At 43.1% G+C, this 17856-nt stretch overlaps 1 protein-coding gene across 1 annotated transcript; it reads left to right on the top strand.

The window, feature by feature from the left end:
- The first annotated feature begins 3584 nt into the window (after positions 1-3584).
- On the top strand, positions 3585-6173 carry LOC120695378. The gene is made up of 4 exons (XM_039978647.1): positions 3585-3630; positions 4983-5343; positions 5390-5766; positions 5874-6173. Exons 1-4 carry the CDS (start codon positions 3585-3587, stop codon positions 5918-5920), a joined length of 831 nt encoding a protein of 276 aa, XP_039834581.1. The 3' UTR covers positions 5921-6173.
- The last annotated feature ends 11683 nt before the right edge of the window (positions 6174-17856 follow it).

Here is a 17856-nt window from a genome sequence, read left to right on the forward strand (position 1 = left end):
GCCTGGTCAGGTTAACAAATTCGATTCGAATCGTCCGTCCCTCACGGATATTGAGACTGCTTAACCCTTTTGCCACATAGAGTAAGAAGTAGAACAATGATGATGAGAAATATGGTTGAATGATGAAAAATAATTATTTTTCACCATGTATGCTATTGGATAGATGCTAATGTAGAATGGTTAATCGAACTAGAACTTGAAAGCTAAAATCTGAAAATAAGGACTTACTCTTGTTGCTTTTCGGCAAAAACAAACCCCCCCCCCCCCGCCAAAAGCCTTGCATGTCTAGCTAGAGGGTTAAATATATCCTAGTCGGGTAAGCCTTGCTGAGTATTAGTATACTCAGCCTTGCTTATGGCTCCACTTTGTTTTCAGGTGATACGTTTGAAGTTCAGATAACTAGCTTGACTTGGCCGTGTGTTTTACCTCCTGGTTGGTCGGTGGGGTGGGATACGAATCCGGCCAACGATGACAATGCCGAGTGATGTCTTGTACGAGTTTCATCATGACATCTTGTATCGTCGTTTAGTACTGGCTTTATCTCCGCTGCAGTTAAGCTCTGAACTACTTTCATTTTGAACTTCAAGTAACTTTTTGAGAATTAGAACTTGGTTTGTAATATTTAAGTAAGACTCTGTAATGTAATGTATTTGTGAAATGTTGTACTCTCTAGACTCACCTTCGTGTGGGTTACATGTAAGCTTTGGGTTCGATCGACGCTCAGGTGGATTCTTCGGGACTTTACCCGACAGCCATGCCGGATTACTCCGTTTGAAGTGCGTGTTAGCCGGGATTACCTTTAGGGTGATGGTTAGCGCACTTGAGCCGGATTAATTTGGGCGGTGCTGCCACAGCTCCGTACATAACCTAATGGGTCCTAGCGTACAATTTTGCCCTGTTTGGCCTTCGGTCGGCGCCTGAGCGGGGTCGGGGATCCTACGGGCCGGGCCTTCATCCCTTTGTCTCACTCGGGGCTCGGCGGGCTTTCTTGGCAGTGTGCTGTCGGGGATCCCACGGGCCGGGCCTTCATCCCTTTATCTCACTCGGGGCTCGACGGGCTTTCTTGGCGGTGTGCTGTCTGAGTATGCCCCATGGTGTCATTATTGTGGGCTTGTTGGGGACCCCGGGTCTCTCGACCTGTCAATATTCTTCTCTTTTTGGTGTGCTAACTTATTGAAGCTCTCCATAAAGCTAGAAACTCTCTCCAAATACTTGTGATTCAATTAACGAATCCCTATCCAAGTTGTTAGAGCTATCTGGCTAGAATAAAATGGAAAAATCCTTACTGCTAGAAAAATTAGTGCAAGACAATATTAATTGTAGCAATTGTATTTATATTCTATTGCGAGAATATATGTGTTTATGGTTGCAAGCGGCACGGGCTATCCCACTAATCCACCAGATCATGTTGTGTTGCATGCCTGCAAAGTTCTGGACAGCCTGTAGAATCTTGCATACCCGTTTGCATCACGCATTCGTTCTCGGCTCCTGCATCACCCTACGTCTTTACGATCCACGGCCGTGTCGCAACGGTGATTCAAGCTCTGTCTTCTTGCTCGACCGCTCAACCACTCGACCACCGCTACCTTCCATTCCTAAGCCTGCACTGTGTCTGTGTCCATCCTCTCCATCACCGCATCTTATTTTCTAATTGTGAGGAATACTTCATCGCCGATGCTGATGCATGATTAGTGGCGCTAGTTTATCTAGTAGACCTGCATTATTCACATGCAGATGCACGGTGGCATGCTGGCTGCATTTTGAAACCTGGCATGAAACGGAGCATGTGGCCTCTCTCTTCCTTTTTTGAGTCCAAGTCCAATATGTCATCAAACAACCGCAAGTAAGAATATCATTAGTCTGATTGAAATCGACAAAGACATGGGCAGGAAAATAAATTTCTACTGAATTAACAAAATATGATCTATGTATAGTCCTATCTTTTCTTTTCAAAACTTATGGAGAACTAACAAAATTTAATTAGGTTGGATTTTGTTTCAAATGATCTCGGAATAGACCTGCACGTTATAGTTGAATTGAGTGACCTATCTTTATTTTTTTTTATCCTGGCCAGAATGGAGCTAGCATGCTAAAGTCCTAGTACCGCACTACCGCTAGACCTATTATGCCGCTAAAACAATAGAGTCCGAATCTAATAAGGAATACAAATTTTTAATCCAATGTGGACTTCTATGTTATATGGATCTTTTATATGATATAAAATCTTTAGAATAATATAGACCGTTAGATCTTCATAAAATCAAACGGTGCAAATTTTCTCTTTTTTAGATTAACGTGAGAATTTCTAAACCCTCTCGGCGAACGTGGTAGCTTCTTTTAACACTATTGTATTAAGATAATAGATCTAGCAGACCTGCATTATTCACATGCAGATGCACGGTGGCATGCTGGCTGCATTTTGAAACCTGGCATGAAAGGGAGCATGTGGCCTCTCTCTTCCTTTTTTGAGTCCAAGTCCAATATGTCATCAAACAACCGCAAGCAAGAATATCATTAGTCTGATTGAAATCGACAAAGACATGGGCAGGAAAATAAATTTCTACTGAATTAACAAAATATGATCTATGTATAGTCCTATCTTTCTTTTCAAAACTTATGGAGAACTAACAAAATTTAATTAGGTTGGATTTTGTTTCAAATGATCTCGGAATAGACCTGCACGTTATAGTTGAATTGAGTGACCTATCTTTATTTTCTTTATCCTGGCCAGAATGGAGCTAGCATGCTAAAGTCCTAGTACCGCACTACCGCTAGACCTATTATGCCGCTAAAACAATAGAGTCCGAATCTAATAAGGAATACAAATTTTTAATCCAATGTGGACTTCTATGTTATATGGATCTTTTATATGATATAAAATCTTTAGAATAATATAGACCGTTAGATCTTCAAAAAATTCAACGGTGCAATTTTTTTCTTTTTTAAATTAATGTGAGAATTTCTAAACCCTCTTGGCGAACGTGGTGGTTTCTTTTAACACTATTGTATTAAGATAATAGATAGGCATAGTGCTTTGTAGTGTCTTGGAATCCCGTGCTTGATAGGAGGAGCTGCCTCGGGCTCGGAGCGAGATCAGCGCGCCGCAGAGCGACCGCCTCTTTAGTTTGACACTGTTCAGGAATTAAAAAAATTATGAGCTATCATAAGAGTCGCCCGATGAGGATGTCTTAGGCCGGTTTTGTTGGAATTGATCTCCAACGGCCAGATCCAAAGATCTGGCCAATCCCTTGATTTGCGCCCTGATCGGGGGCGTTCAGCCAAACATGGCTGGTGGGCCCCCGTCGCCCGCGCTATAAAGAATAGGGAGAGGGCCCGGGACACGGGATCCCAAGTTCACCGCCGCTACAACCCTCTCTCACAGTCCCTACCGATCTAGGGTTAGCGCGAGGCCGACGGGAAGCTCTGCCACGGCGACCACGACGTCCTCCGCCGCCAAACCCGTCATCGGCCAGTGCCGGTGGAGGCCTGAAGGACGCCGGGACTTGCGCCGTCCACTGCCGCCGCCGGATCAGCGCCTCGAAGAGCCGGACTTCCTCGCCTCCATCCTCGGCTCCATCGACGCGATGGCGCCCACCGGCAACGGCTCCTCTGTATCCACTCCCGCGGATGGTCTGAGTCTCTCATCCACCTATCTCTCTTTCTCTGTCTCTCTCTTGTACTAGGTCTAGAATGAATCACTTGATATTATACCTAGAACTTGTACCCCAGTACTCGATTCGTACACTAGATGTGATCCTAGTCCAGAAACAGAGAAGATTAGAATCTATCATTGGTATCATTCGCCGATCTAGTTGTAGATCGAGGTTTTTGGGTTTCGTTTTACTCAGATCTATGCTCAGAAAGTAGAAGGAGATGAAAGAAATCGAGTTTCGATCTCGAATCGAACAAGAACAGTAGAACCCTAACCCTAGACCCAAGAAAAACCCACCTTCAGAATCAAGAACCCGACCCGGGGGGGGACTTACCTCCTCGGCCGCCATCGGCTCGCCGGCGTGAGGTGCAGAACCGGCCGCCGCCGCTCGACGTCGCGCATCCGCGCGCAGGGCCGCGTCCGCCAAGCAGAACCGGCACACGGCCCGTGCACCACCACCAGTCCGCTCGACGGCGGCGCGCTTCCACTCGGTTGAGCGCGCGCGCCGGCGAGGGGACCGGCGGGGGCGCCGCCGTGCTGCCGTCTTCCCCGGGCCGCCATGGCCGCCGCTCGCTCGCTCGGGCGTGAGAAACGGGAAGGAAGGAATAGAATGGCGCTAGGGTTTCCGGGAGATCCGGCCGGCCGCGACCTTTTTGTTCCGCTGAGGGTGTTTCCCAGCCGTCAGATTTGATCCGACGGTCTGGGGGCGGTCGCCGGCCAAGCAGGCCAGAAGTAGCCCAAGAGGGCGCACCGCGCGGGCCGTTTCGGCGGCCCGGCCGTCGGCTGCTGGGCCGCGGGCCCAGGCGCGGGGTAGCGGCTCTGCGGAAACGGGCCGTGGGCCATTTTCCGTCTCGGGCCGCATGAACAGTGAAGAATTGAGTTTTTTTTCCTTTTATTTTCAAAAGCTTTTGAATATGAATAATTGATGATTTTGTTTAGAATTGTTTTCTGCAAATAAATGCACCAACGTGTATTATTTTCAGAGCAGAAAATTACAGAATTGTGCTTCTGAATATTTAGAATTTTACATGTTTCCGCTGCATAGAATTAATTTTGTCTCTATGTTAATTTGAACCAACGAGATAATTAAAATAGAGGCTTATAGAATTTTGTTTCTCAAAACTTTTATACATTATGATATTGTAATTTCTGACCAAAGTTGTTATTGTAATATTATAATTTTGTCCAGAATTATTTATGCATTATTTCTTTTCTGCCCAACGGTGATTAGGAATTAATGCACAGAATATCACATGTTTTAATTTTGGCCAACGTTAAATTGATACATGCATTTATTATTGTCCTAACAAATTTTGAATTCAAATTTCAGGCTCTAATGCTATGACTTATGTGAATGCCATTCCTGAACTGGATGGCAACAACTATGGGAAATGGTACCAGAAATTGGAGATAGCTCTGGAGATGGCCAATATAGATTTGGCCATCACAACGCCAGCTCCACAAGAACCAGAAAAGCCCGTAAGGGCACAGAATGAAGAAGCTGCTGCTTGGGCTATCCGAGAGAAGAATTATGACTCTGCTATGACCAGATATGATGCTGACAAGACACGTTGGAATGATTCCAACCGCAAGTGTCTTATGGTCATGAAGGGTTCCACTTCAGATGCCATCAAGATGGCGATCCCAGATTGTGACACCGCTTTAGAATATTTAGCAAAGGTGAAGAGTCAGTTTACTGGTTCTTCCAAGACTTATGCTGCCATTCTTGCTGAGCAGCTTATCACCAAGAAAGTCCCTACCAAAGGCGTTTGAGGCATTTCATGTCAACTATAACGCTTTTCCAGAAGATTGGGGAATTGACAAGCTGATTGGCATGTGTGTTCAAGAAGAAGATCGCCTTAAGAACTCCAATGGTGGTGAACTTGCTTTTCAAGTTCAGCACAAGAAAAAGAACTTTCAGAATAAGAACTTCCAGCATAACAAGAGACCTTTCCCACCAGCCAAGAATCAACATGAGAGTGGCCCTTCCAGACCACCTCCACAGAAAGACTGGGAAAATTTTCCAGTTGAACAAGACCAGTGCCTGAAGTGCAAAAAGAGAGGGCACTACAAAAGGGACTGCCCAGAATTTCTGAAAGAGTTGTTAAGAAAGGGTGAGGACACCATTACTTTTGTAGATGAATCTCTGTATTTAAGTTATGACAAATCCACTTGGTGGATTGATTCTGGTGCAACTAATCATGTTGCTAATTCTTTATAGGGATCAAGTATGAGGAGGACCCTGCCAAGAGGCGCAAGAAGAATTAAAGTTGCAAACGGTGTAGAAGCTGAAGTCGAAGCCATTGCAGAATTTCATTTAGAATTACATAGTGGCTTTGTACTTTGTTTGAGAGATGTTCTTTATGTACCGTCTTTGCAACGAAACTTAATAAGTGTGTCTAAATTAGATGATGACGCTATTGTTTGTCATTTTGGTGATGGCAAGTGTAAGATACAAGTTAATTCAGAATGTGTTGGTCTTGCCTTCCGACAAGACAAATTATATTTGCTTTCATTATCTGAGAATGTGAATGTAGTATGTTCTGAGAATAAAAATGCCTCCTCATATGAGAATGTTACTAAGAAACGCAAACGAATTGATGCAATTTCGTTGAAATTATGGCACTGTCGTTTAGGCCATATTTCGAGGGGGAGAATAGAGCGCTTAGTGACAGCATCAATTCTTCCACCGTTAGAATTTTCAGATTTAGAACAATGTATTGATTGCATTAAAGGAAAATTCGTTAAGAACATAAAGAAAGGTGCCAAACGAAGTGCGGGAATTCTAGAAATAATTCACACAGATATATGTGGACCATTCCCTGTCACTACTGTAGATGGTTATGTTTCTTTCATAACATTTACAGACGATTACTCGCGTTATGGCTACATTTATCCAATTAAAGAACGATCAGAAGCATTGGATAAATTCAAGATATTTAAAGCAGAAGTAGAAAACCAACATGATTTAAAGATTAAGATAGTCAGATCCGACCGTGGGGGAGAGTACTACGGTCGACACACCCCCTATGGCCAAGTTCCAGGACCTTTTGCAAGGTTCCTTATGGAAAATGGCATAGTTGCCCAGTATTCTACACCGGGCGAGCCTTAGCAGAACGGAGTAGCAGAAAGAAGAAACCGTATCTTGATGGATATGGTCAGAAGTATGATGAGCTCCTCCACGTTACCGATTAATTTGTGGATGGAGGCGTTAAAAACCGCCATTTACATTCTTAATCGGGTGCCAAGTAAATCGGTGCCGAAAACACCGTACGAACTATGGACAGGAAGAGAACACTCGCTTAATCATTTTCGTGTATGGGGCTGTCCAGCTGAGGCCAAAGTGTTTAATCCGAACATTGGGAAGCTAGATCCCAAGACAGTCAGTTGCCATTTTATTGGCTATCTAGAAAAGTCTAAGGGATATCGCTTTTATTGTCCCGACAGACACACAAAGTTTGTAGAAACAAGACACGCTGCCTTCTTAGAAGATCAGATGATCAGGGGGAGCATAGTAGCCAGAAAAATCGACCTTGAGGAGAAGCGGGTATACGTTCCCACTCCGATGATTCAAGAGCCTTATTTCTCGTTACCTGTGGTTGTGGCACCGATAGAGCAGGAAACTGCAGTGCCAACACCTGCTGTCAGTCTACTTGACGTTGCAGTGCAAGAAACTGCGGTGCCACCACCTATTGTTGGTTCTCCTAGCTTGGCATTAAATGGAAATGAGGACCCTGTTCCTCAGGACCAAATAGAACCCGTTGCCATGGATGAGGGGGAGCAACAACAGCCTCCTGTGCAAGAAATACCAGTCGTAGTGGCCCCGAGAAGGTCACAAAGAACTAGGAAACCAGCTATTTTTAAAGACTATGAAGCCTATCATAGTGAAGAAATACAGAATGAGGGTGATCCCACCTCTTTTGAAGAAGCCATGAAAAGCACCAATTCATCCAAATGGTTTGCAGCCATGGAAGATGAAATGAGATCCATGAACACCAATAAAGTTTGGGACTTAGAAGAAATTCCCAAAGGAGCCAAAACAGTAGGCTGCAAGTGGGTCTACAAAACGAAATGTGACTCCAAAGGGAACATAGAAAGATATAAAGCGCGGCTCGTGGCAAAAGGCTTCACGCAAAGAGAAGGAATAGATTACAATGAGACATTCTCTCCGGTCTCATGTAAAGACTCTTTCAGAATAATAATGGCCTTAGTGGCACATTATGATTTAGAATTGCATCAGATGAATGTGAAGACGGCATTTCTAAATGGGGATTTGTATGAAGATGTCTACATGGCACAGCCCAAATGTTTTGTCATGGAAGGCAAAGAAAATTTAGGATGCCGCTTGAGAAAATCGATTTATGGCTTGAAGCAAGCCTCGAGGCAGTGGTACTTGAAATTTGATGAAACAATTAGAAAGTTTGGATTTAAAGAAAATGAAGAGGACAATTGTATTTATGCGAAGTTCAAGAATGGAAAATTTATTTTCCTCATCTTGTATGTGGATGACATTCTGCTAGCTAGCAGTAATGTTAATCTACTACTGGAGACAAAGAAATTCTTGTCCTCGAAATTTGATATGAAAGATCTTGGTGAAGCTTTGTTCGTCTTAGGAATTGAGATTCACCGAGATAGAAGAAGAGGGGTTTAGGATTATCACAGAAAGCATACTTAGAAAAGATATTAAAGAAATATGGTATGCATGCGAGCAAGCCCACACCTGCTCCAATAGTCAAGGGCGACAGTTTCGGGAAACATCAGTGTCCCAAGAACCAGTATGAGCTCAAACAAATGAAGGCAGTGCCTTATGCTTCAGCTGTCGGAAGCTTACAGTATGCACAAGTGTGCACACGCCCTGACTTAAGTTTCGTTACCGGGGTACTTGGCAGATACCAGAGCAATCCAGGCATAGAGCACTGGAAAATGGTAAAGAAAGCTTTACGCTATGTGAGGGGCACAACTGGCCTCATGCTAACATATAGAAAATCAGAAACTTTAGAAATAGAAGGGTATTCAGATTCAGATTTTGCAGGAGATGCAGATGATAGAAAGTCCACATCTGGATACATCTTCACTCTTACAAAAGGAGCAATATCGCGGAAAAGCTCTAAACAGATAGTTACAGCATCCTCCACGATGTATGCTGAATTTGTGGCATGTTATGAGGCCTCGGGGCAGGTCACATGGCTAAAGAAATTCGTACCCGGATTGAAAGTGGTCGACAGCATAGAAAAACCACTGAAATTATACAGCGACAACGAGCCAGCAGTATTCTATGCTCATAACAACAAGTCGAGTGGTGCTGCCAAACATATCGACATCAAGTTTTATGTTCTTAAGGAGCAAGTCCAGGATCAAACTATTTGTCTAGAACATATCAGAACGAACAAGATGTTAGCGGATCCGCTCACAAAAGGCCTACCACCCAATGTGTTCAGAGAACACTTAGCCGGCATGGGTTTAAGGGAAAGCCTATGATTCTTGGACAAAGAGGGCCCTAGAATAAGAATCTGTTTCAGACCGGAAAGGTGATTGTGGTTGTTAATCTGACAGTAATAATTGTCATGACGAGGCACGCCCTATACACTGATCTGCGATGGGATGAATAAACTCAGATACAGAACAAGAATAAGAACAATGAGAGATCAAGGGGGAGAATGTTGGAATTGATCTCCAACGGCCAGATCCAAAGATCTGGCCAATCCCTTGATTTGCGCCCTGATCGGGGGCGTTCAGCCAAACATGGCTGGTGGGCCCCCGTCGCCCGCGCTATAAAGAATAGGGAGAGGGCCCGGGGCACGGGATCCCAAGTTCACCGTCGCTACAACCCTCTCTCACAGTCCCTACCGATCTAGGGTTAGCGCGAGGCCGACGGGAAGCTCCGCCACCGCGACCACGACGTCCTCCGCCGCCAAACCCGTCATCGGCCAGTGCCGGTGGAGGCCTGAAGGACGCCGGGACTTGCGCCGTCCACTGCCGCCGCCGGATCAGCGCCTCGAAGAGTCGGACTTCCTCGCCTCCATCCTCGGCTCCATCGACGCGATGGCGCCCACCGGCAACGGCTCCTCTGCATCCACTCCCGCGGATGGTCTGAGTCTCTCATCCACCTATCTCTCTTTCTCTGTCTCTCTCTTGTACTAGGTCTAGAATGAATCACTTGATATTATACCTAGAACTTGTACCCCAGTACTCGATTCGTACACTAGATGTGATCCTAGTCCAGAAACAGAGAAGATTAGAATCTATCAGGTTTCAGTGAAAATTTCATGAACACAGATACCTAGACCGAGAACTAGATAACCGTACCAGATAAGTTTCATGGTGATGAAACTCTCCTCACATCTTATGAAACTCCATTCTTCTCTCTTCTTGCCACGTCAGCAAAATTTATGATATTTAATGTCATAAAATTCTCCATAAAACCTCCATTGAAACTGACCTTATCAGCCATACACTGCACAACTGCCTTCTGGATGACCAACCTCTACGCTCCAGCTCCAATGCTCTAGTAGCACGCTTCCCAGCACCACTGCGCCTAGCACTTTTATGAGTTTATCCACTCAAATAGTGAAGCGATTGGCCCGTAGTTTTTTTTTTCTTTTGGCAGAACGAGAGCATCTATTCATTCAACAATAGCAGGTTACAATCTTGAGTTGCTGCCTCCAACTACGGAGGGAAACAACCCCACCACACATGTGATGGCGACTCTAGTGAATGGAACTTTAAATAAAAAATCAGTTAAAGAGTTTGCCTCCCGCCTAACCCAACACACTCCAAAAAAGATAAAAGACCTGCTATGCTCTTTAACCTCATGCAAAAGACTAGCAATCCTCGACCTGTCAGCATCCGTCGCCTTTAAAGAAGACACTAGGCCTGAGTTGTCCAACTCCAGGATGACATGCCAGTAGTCCATCTCTGGAGCTATCACTAACTCACCTCGAGCCGTCTTCTTCCACCAAAGCATCCTTCACCTCCCCAACCAACGAGTTTGCGCCGCTAGCAAATGTGCTCGATGATCTTACAGATTTGTTGCGCCCGAGCTGTACCCAGTCCGCGCCACAAAGGCACCATCCGAGTTGATTTCACCTGGCGCCTCGCTAGGAGGACGCCACTTGTCTTTCGATCGTGAGGTGCAGCTCTCCACCTTGACGGCCAAGCACTTCAACTCTTCCACCATCTTTGCCACATGTTTTGCTAAAGCCAGTAGTTCCGCCTATGGTGCACGGTTGTTTCGACTAGTCCACAATGACTAGCCACCACAAACAAAAACCGCCACCACCTCCACGGTACACAGTGAGCCAACAATCATGTCCCTTGCCCAAAATACCGGACGCATATGTTGGGACGAGCCTCCCGTGCACACTAACATGTGGGTTTCTGTACAGTATGTCGAAGAGGAAATTTCCTATTTGACACTCATATAATGAGTGGTTTCTTCTTTGGCCCTCAATTTTGTTTTTATTCTATTTGACACTGAGTTAAGTTTTCGTTCCTTTTCCGACACGTCGTTTGTTCCATCCGTTAAGTGACACTGAGTTAAGTTTTCATTCATTTTTCGACTCGTGGATGCTTCTAATAGTTTTTTTTAACCAAAACAACATACAAATCACTTCAAAAAATTACGACACTTTTTGCAGCTATACAAGAGATGGAAATGAACATAAAAACAGATACTGAGCATTTTAAATACTTAATTTAAAAGTCATCAAATTAGGCTACTTTTTAAAATTATCTAATTTTTATGACACAATCATACTTCTAAAAAATGTGTAAAAATACATGATATTCCTATTGCATAATTAAGTAATTTATAAAATTATTATCCTTTAGAATCCGCAAAAGATAATTTTTACTAGAAATGGAGTTTTATTATATAACTAAAAACATTCTCTTTGAACTTTATGATGGATAATAATTTTATAAATTACTCCATCATGCAATAAGAATAGAAACTAATTTTACACATTTTTTGGAAGTGTGATGGTGCCACAAAAATTCAGATAATCTTCAACAATAGTCTAATTTAGTGAATTTTAGTTTGAAAATTCAAAAATGCTCAATATCTATTTTTATGCAAAATAGATTCATTTCCATATATTATGTGGCAGAACCACCTGAATTATCCCGGCTCAAGTGCGCAGGGCGTCACCATAAAGGCAACACTAGCTCAAACGCACTTCAAACGAAACAATTCTTGGTCTGTCGGGTAACGTCCCGATACAACCACCGGTTCTCGGATCGAACAAGCATACCCCGCACGAAGGCGAGTCCAGAGATATTACAACCACAAGTTTACAACACAGGCATAAAATGATTACAAACCAGTTCTAAAATATTATTACAAGTACAAACTTTAAAAAGCAGTTATACAAACCATAACTTTAACTTCAGAGTTTGAAAGCAGCGGAAAGAGACAACGACGGCTACAACACGTCGCAAAAGTATACCAAGCTAGCCCAAGCAGGGTATCACTCGTCATGGTCATTGCCGGCCGAAGACGAATCCCACTCTACAGACCAGCCAGGAGGCAAAGAGCAGGGATAGGTCAAACTAGCGACCTGGTCCTCAAGACTCAAACCTGAAAAAGGGTTTCAACAGCAAGGCTGAGTATTCTAATACTCAGCAAGACTTAACCGTCAGCGGGTATAAGTAGCCCACTATAGCTAGACTATGCAAGGTTTGTGAGGCTCTGGTTTTTCTTTTGCTGAAAAGCAATAAAGAGTAGATCCTTACTTTCAAGTTTTAGCTTTCAAGATTCTAGTAGATTAACCATTCTATGTAAGCAACTACTATCCAATCATGGTAGAAAACTAAGCAAACAGCAAGATTAATAAATAATATTGTTGCTCTTATTACTCTGTGTGGCAAAGAAATCAAGCAGTCTCATTTCATCGTGAGAGGCGGACGATTCTGAATCGAAATTCAACCTTGCAAGGATAAACCTAGCACACACGTCTGGAACACCGTCGGGTCATTCCCAAACAACCGTTGACCTTTCTTTCCGGCTTGTGGATAGGAACACTCTCCCCGACTACAGGGCTCCAAGGTCCACCCGTGCCCGGTCCACCCTTGTCCCTCGAAGTCGTAGTGTTGCGCAACATAAAAATAAAACCTATCCCTACGAGAGAGTGTCAGGTATATCCACTCCCCGGTCCAATCGGCTACTAGGCTTGCCGCGTACCATATTTACGGCATGTGGCTAGTACTTTCAAAAACTTAACCACCGCTACCACACACCGCGACCTTAGCAAGTTCATTAACACAGACGGGGTCTCACAAAAGGTCATGATATCGAACACAACCCCGTCTGTCATCCTTATATTGATAACAGAAAGTAAACAAGCAATTCCTATAAAGCTCGCGAGTGACAGGCAATCACTCGACTTTTACCGGTCCTATAAGCTTAGCAAGTAGTCGAACTCAAGTCTAGTGTTCAGTACATAGGTTCCTAAGATCATGCATCTAGGGTTTCAATTCAATTCCTAAGAACTATAAATGCACAAGTAAATAATACAGTAAATGATATTGATTTGAAGTATAGGTTATGTCCGGGGCTTGCCTTCTCGGTAGTTACTAACTGTTTCAGCTCTAGGCTCTTCCGAACTTTGGTTCGGGGCTTCAGTTAGTTCAGCGGCGTTCCCCTGGACTTCTGGATCACCTCTGTCAGACTCCGGGATCAACTCGTACGTCTCGTCCGTCAAAGTAGTCGTATCTATATGAAATGGAAGATGTGACATTATAAATACACTCAGATCATGGTAAAGTTGTAGGCTAACAACTGGCAAACAAACATAACACATGGGCAATCGTTTATAGAGTAGTTAACTAACAAATCTAACTACACAAGGCATCATGTCAACAGCACAACTGAAGTGAACTACTCCATAAACAAGTGGGGGTGGTTTTCTATAACAAACAAAACATAGTTTGCTAATAAATCAACTACTCAGAGTACAATCAGTAATAAATTCTGCAAAAATTACACGAAACAGAAAATGAACAAAGTAATCTACCCTGTAAAAATCATGCCAATACATGTAGCCATTTAATCACAATAATTCATTCATTCAGACAACACTAGAACAAGCATGAATTACACAGGTCAAACTAAAGCAGAGAAGAAGCTCAAAATTTAACAGGAGGTTTAAACAGAGACGAGGTAGATCTGTGAATTGTTCATGATTTTATCTACATAGAATTAATTCTGATAAAATAAACAAAATAGACATCAGATTAGCAAGATTCATTTTTAGCTCCTGTTCTACTCATGAACTGAGGTTCAAACTTCATGTACAAGCTAAGATACTCAAGGAGAACATGCATAAATATTTTCATGGTTTATAATGAAGAGAAACTATTTACCATAATTAAAGTCTACTAAACAAACATTAAATCAAAGAAATAGCTACACATGAGAACTGACCACGAAATTTTTATAGCAAAACTAGTGTCACATGTGTAAACTACCATAAAATTTTTGGAGCAAGACAAGCTTTTAATCATCAGATAAGAAAAAGATAAAACATTTAGTATTTATTTACCTAGTGACACAAAACCATTTATACAGCAAAAACTTTCAACAAAAGCCTAACATATTATGATTCTAATGCATAGAGCTAATCACAAGGATTCCAAAACATCAAACTTTATATTTTTCTGAATTTCCTATGAATTTCTATGGAATTTCAAAGTTCTCAGCAAAAATTACAAAGAAGTCCTTAGTGGCACTATTCATATGAGTCACAGTCTATTCACATAACCCCATGGCCTTTCTCTAATTCTAACAACCAAGTCCCTGGCCGAGTCAGAGCAGGGGGCGGTGGTTCGACCGGCCAAAACTGGCGACGGCGATCGCCGGCGGCGAGGGTGGGGTTGGGGGAAATGGAGAGCAGGCCAAGGCGGACCTCCGGGTGTACTTGGCGCATCGGAAGAGGGTCGGAGGAGGGCTGGAGATGGGGTGTTGACGGCGAGCGGCGGCGATTGGAGCTCGGCTACGGCGGCGGGGTAGTTCCCGTGGAGGTTGGGCGAGAAGAAGGGGCTGGGGAGCTGCGATAGGACGAGGCACAGCTAACGGAGTGGTCAGCGAGGGCGGAGGAGCTGCGGAGGGGCGGGTCGACGGCGAGGGTGAGCTTGTCGGAGTTCACGCGGGGCGGCGGCGGTGTTCTGCGGGTTCGGGGTAGAGAGCGAGCGAGAGGGCGAGTGGATTGCGATGCTGGGTCTCCAGGGGTGCTGAGGCGCGCGCAAAATGGGAGTCAGGGGTGCTGCTCTGCTCGGGCCACGGCGGCGGCGAGGTGGCAGCCGCGAGGAGCTTCTGGGTGGCGTGGCGAAGGGAGGGGAGGTCCAGCGCGAAGGAAGAGGGCGTCGAGGAGCTTCCGTGCGACGCGTGGGCGCCAGCGCGAAGCAAAGGCGAAGTCGGAGTTGGCCTACGGCCGGCCCAGAGCGGCGGCGGGCGGTGCTCGGCGCTGACGGCGGGAAACAGAGGAAGGAGCTGGAGGTGGAAGAAAAAGGACCCAAACGCAATTTCCAAAAATTCCAGGGACCAGTCTGTAAACTAGCGATAACTTTTAAAATAGGGCTCAAATGAAAAAGTGCCCAACATGAAAGTTGTTCAATTTTTCAAGATCTACAACTTTGATGTTGTGCAAAAATTTATTTGATCAAAGATTTAAGAGCTAAAATTGAAAACATAAGAGGGATTTTGAATTCCAGGAATTTTGTCTTTTTCAATGTATTTTCACTTTAAACATAGACTTAAAAGCAAATTTTGCTGCCTTGCAATAAATGCACTGAATTTTGCAAAAACACCCTCCACAAAAGCAACAATTGCACACCCTATTCAAATTAACTATAAAAAGGACCTTGCATAAAATCATAATTACACATATAACCTTTATATTTACAAAAAGATCCTTTTTCAAGCAATTCAAGCACATGATGCATAATTTGCTTCTAATTACCCTAAATTGGCTATTTAAAAACCTGGGCCGTCACATATTGTATACTTGTAAAAAGTTTCATGATTTTTGGAGCTGAATTGTATGTCTTGTTGATAAAAAAAAATTAGAATCATCTACAGGTTTCTGTTCACATCACTTAACTGATGGAACGAACGCCGGTGTTAAAAAAGGAATGAAAACTAAGTGTCAATTAGTTAATTTCCTCTCTTATATATCAGTATTTATTGTAGATTGAGCAATTTATTCTTATCTCATCTAAAGTCCCACAGTTCACAGTTAATTCGTTGTACCATAAACTTTATTTCTAGAAATTCTGATGCTGACTTCTATTAAATAGTCTCTCTTAACTTCTTGTCCGAAAATTTAAAGGTAGAATTGGGACCAAACTTTTAGCTAAGACCTTTTGTTGAAACTTTCGGCTCATTTTCTTACAAAATGCTAGGGTACCCGAAACATAAGAAAAATTTATTGGAGATGTTTCGATTTTTATAGTTTCTTCTAAAATTTTAGAAATTTCTCTAAATTCTAATCCAAACAAATTTCTTCAAGAAAATGAAGGGATTTGTGAAATAAGGTGAATAAAGGACATACTACATTCAAAAAATAGAATTTCTTTGATCGTGGACGATGGACTATCTCCATGTGCCCTCAACGTTGTGTCCCCTGCTTTAAGTTAGAACGTATCATAATTATTTACATGATTTCAGAGATTGGGCTTGGCTACATCTTTAAGTAAGAGTATTTCAGACTCGCTCCCTCCTTTTCAAAGCTGGTACACTTATTCTTTTACTTATGCGATTCAAAAGTATAAAGTATAATCATAAGATATTATTTTAATATAAATCTAGTTACATCATATTTGTGTAAAAATGTATCCTAGTAGAGTAATTATTGGCAAAAACTTGCCATAACCAAATAAAATAAGCCTTACAAATAAAAATAGAGGGGGTACGACAATATCGCTTAGCCCAAAAGGCAAGAATTTGAACAGCACAAGCGTGATGCATGCACATGGGGTTTCATCATAATACTAAAGAAGCTCAAAGTAGTGCAGAGTACCATAACACTATTGCATGCATGCAAAGACTTTTAGGACAACCTATTTAGTTCGATTTACATTAGAAAATGGTAAAGTATCCCATTATTAATTCTAAATGATACTATATACCACACATTTGTAAAGAAAAATGATGTTTCCATTCGCGTCTAGTTTCGCTTAGGGCAAATACATTGCTATATGTCAACGGTCTTATAGTTCGTTTCATGCAACTCCACGTAGGATTTTTGATTAGGTGGTGGAGAGAGAGAGGAGAGAGAACAAGATGGTTTTTTCGCTAAAATTTAGGACTATGAGATTACTTTCTCACCATTGTACAAGTTGCTGCTGGTATGCAACTCACAATATTTTTTTAATGCACAAATTATAGAATTATGTAATACTACGGAAGCTTATAAGACAACACATTGTATGTATTGTCTTTTACATCGTCACAAAATGATGTGGCAACGCATGAGATCGTCTATTAGACTAGACCAATGTACTTGCCTTTTCTTTAGCATCACAAAATTTTCATTAATTTGAGGCAAGACTACAATCAGCGGCTGCTATATCCAAGAGCCACTCTAGAATATACAACAACAATAACATAGCCTTTTTTCTCAAGCAAGTTGGGGTAGGCTAGAGATGAAACCCGAAAGAAATAAGTTCAAGGTTCAGGCACATTGATAGCTAGTCTCCAAGCACTCCTATCCAAAGCTATCTCTTTAGAGATATTCCAATCCTTAAGGTCTCTCTTAACCAACTCATCCCACGTCAGTTTAGGTCTACCTCTACCCCTCTTTACATTATCGACCCGCTCAAAAACCCCATTACGCACCGGCGCCTCAGGAGGCCTTCGTTGGACATGTCCAAACCATCTCAGCCGATGCTGAATAAGTTTCTCCTCAATTGGTGCCACCCCGACCCTATCCCGAATAACTTCGTTCCGGACTCTATCCCTCCTTGTGTGCCCGCAAAACCACCGCAACATCCGCATCTCTGCTACACTCAGTTGCTGCACATGTCGCCTTTTTGTAGGCCAACATTCAGCACCGTATAACATCGCCGGACGAATTGTTGTCCTATAGAATTTGCCTTTTAGCTTTTGTGGCACCCTCTTGTCACCAAGGATGCCAGAAGCTTGCCGCCATTTCAACCAGCCAGCTGAAATTCTATGCCTAACATCTTCATCAATGTCGCCATCCTTT

Source organism: Panicum virgatum, chromosome 2K (genome assembly GCF_016808335.1).
Source record: "Panicum virgatum strain AP13 chromosome 2K, P.virgatum_v5, whole genome shotgun sequence".
NCBI classification, from domain to species: Eukaryota; Viridiplantae; Streptophyta; class Magnoliopsida; order Poales; family Poaceae; genus Panicum; species Panicum virgatum.

What these genes read in the sequence shown, in the direction of transcription:
- LOC120695378 (XM_039978647.1), top strand. Translation starts at nt 3,585, where the DNA reads ATGGCGCCCACCGGCAACGGCTCCTCTGTATCCACTCCCGCGGATG. An exon ending in TTAGCAAAGGTGAAGAGTCA is followed by an intron (nt 5,344 to 5,389) that starts GTTTACTGGTTC and finishes CTTGCTGAGCAG; the next exon opens with CTTATCACCAAGAAAGTCCC. An exon ending in GAAAGAGTTGTTAAGAAAGG is followed by an intron (nt 5,767 to 5,873) that starts GTGAGGACACCA and finishes AATTCTTTATAG; the next exon opens with GGATCAAGTATGAGGAGGAC.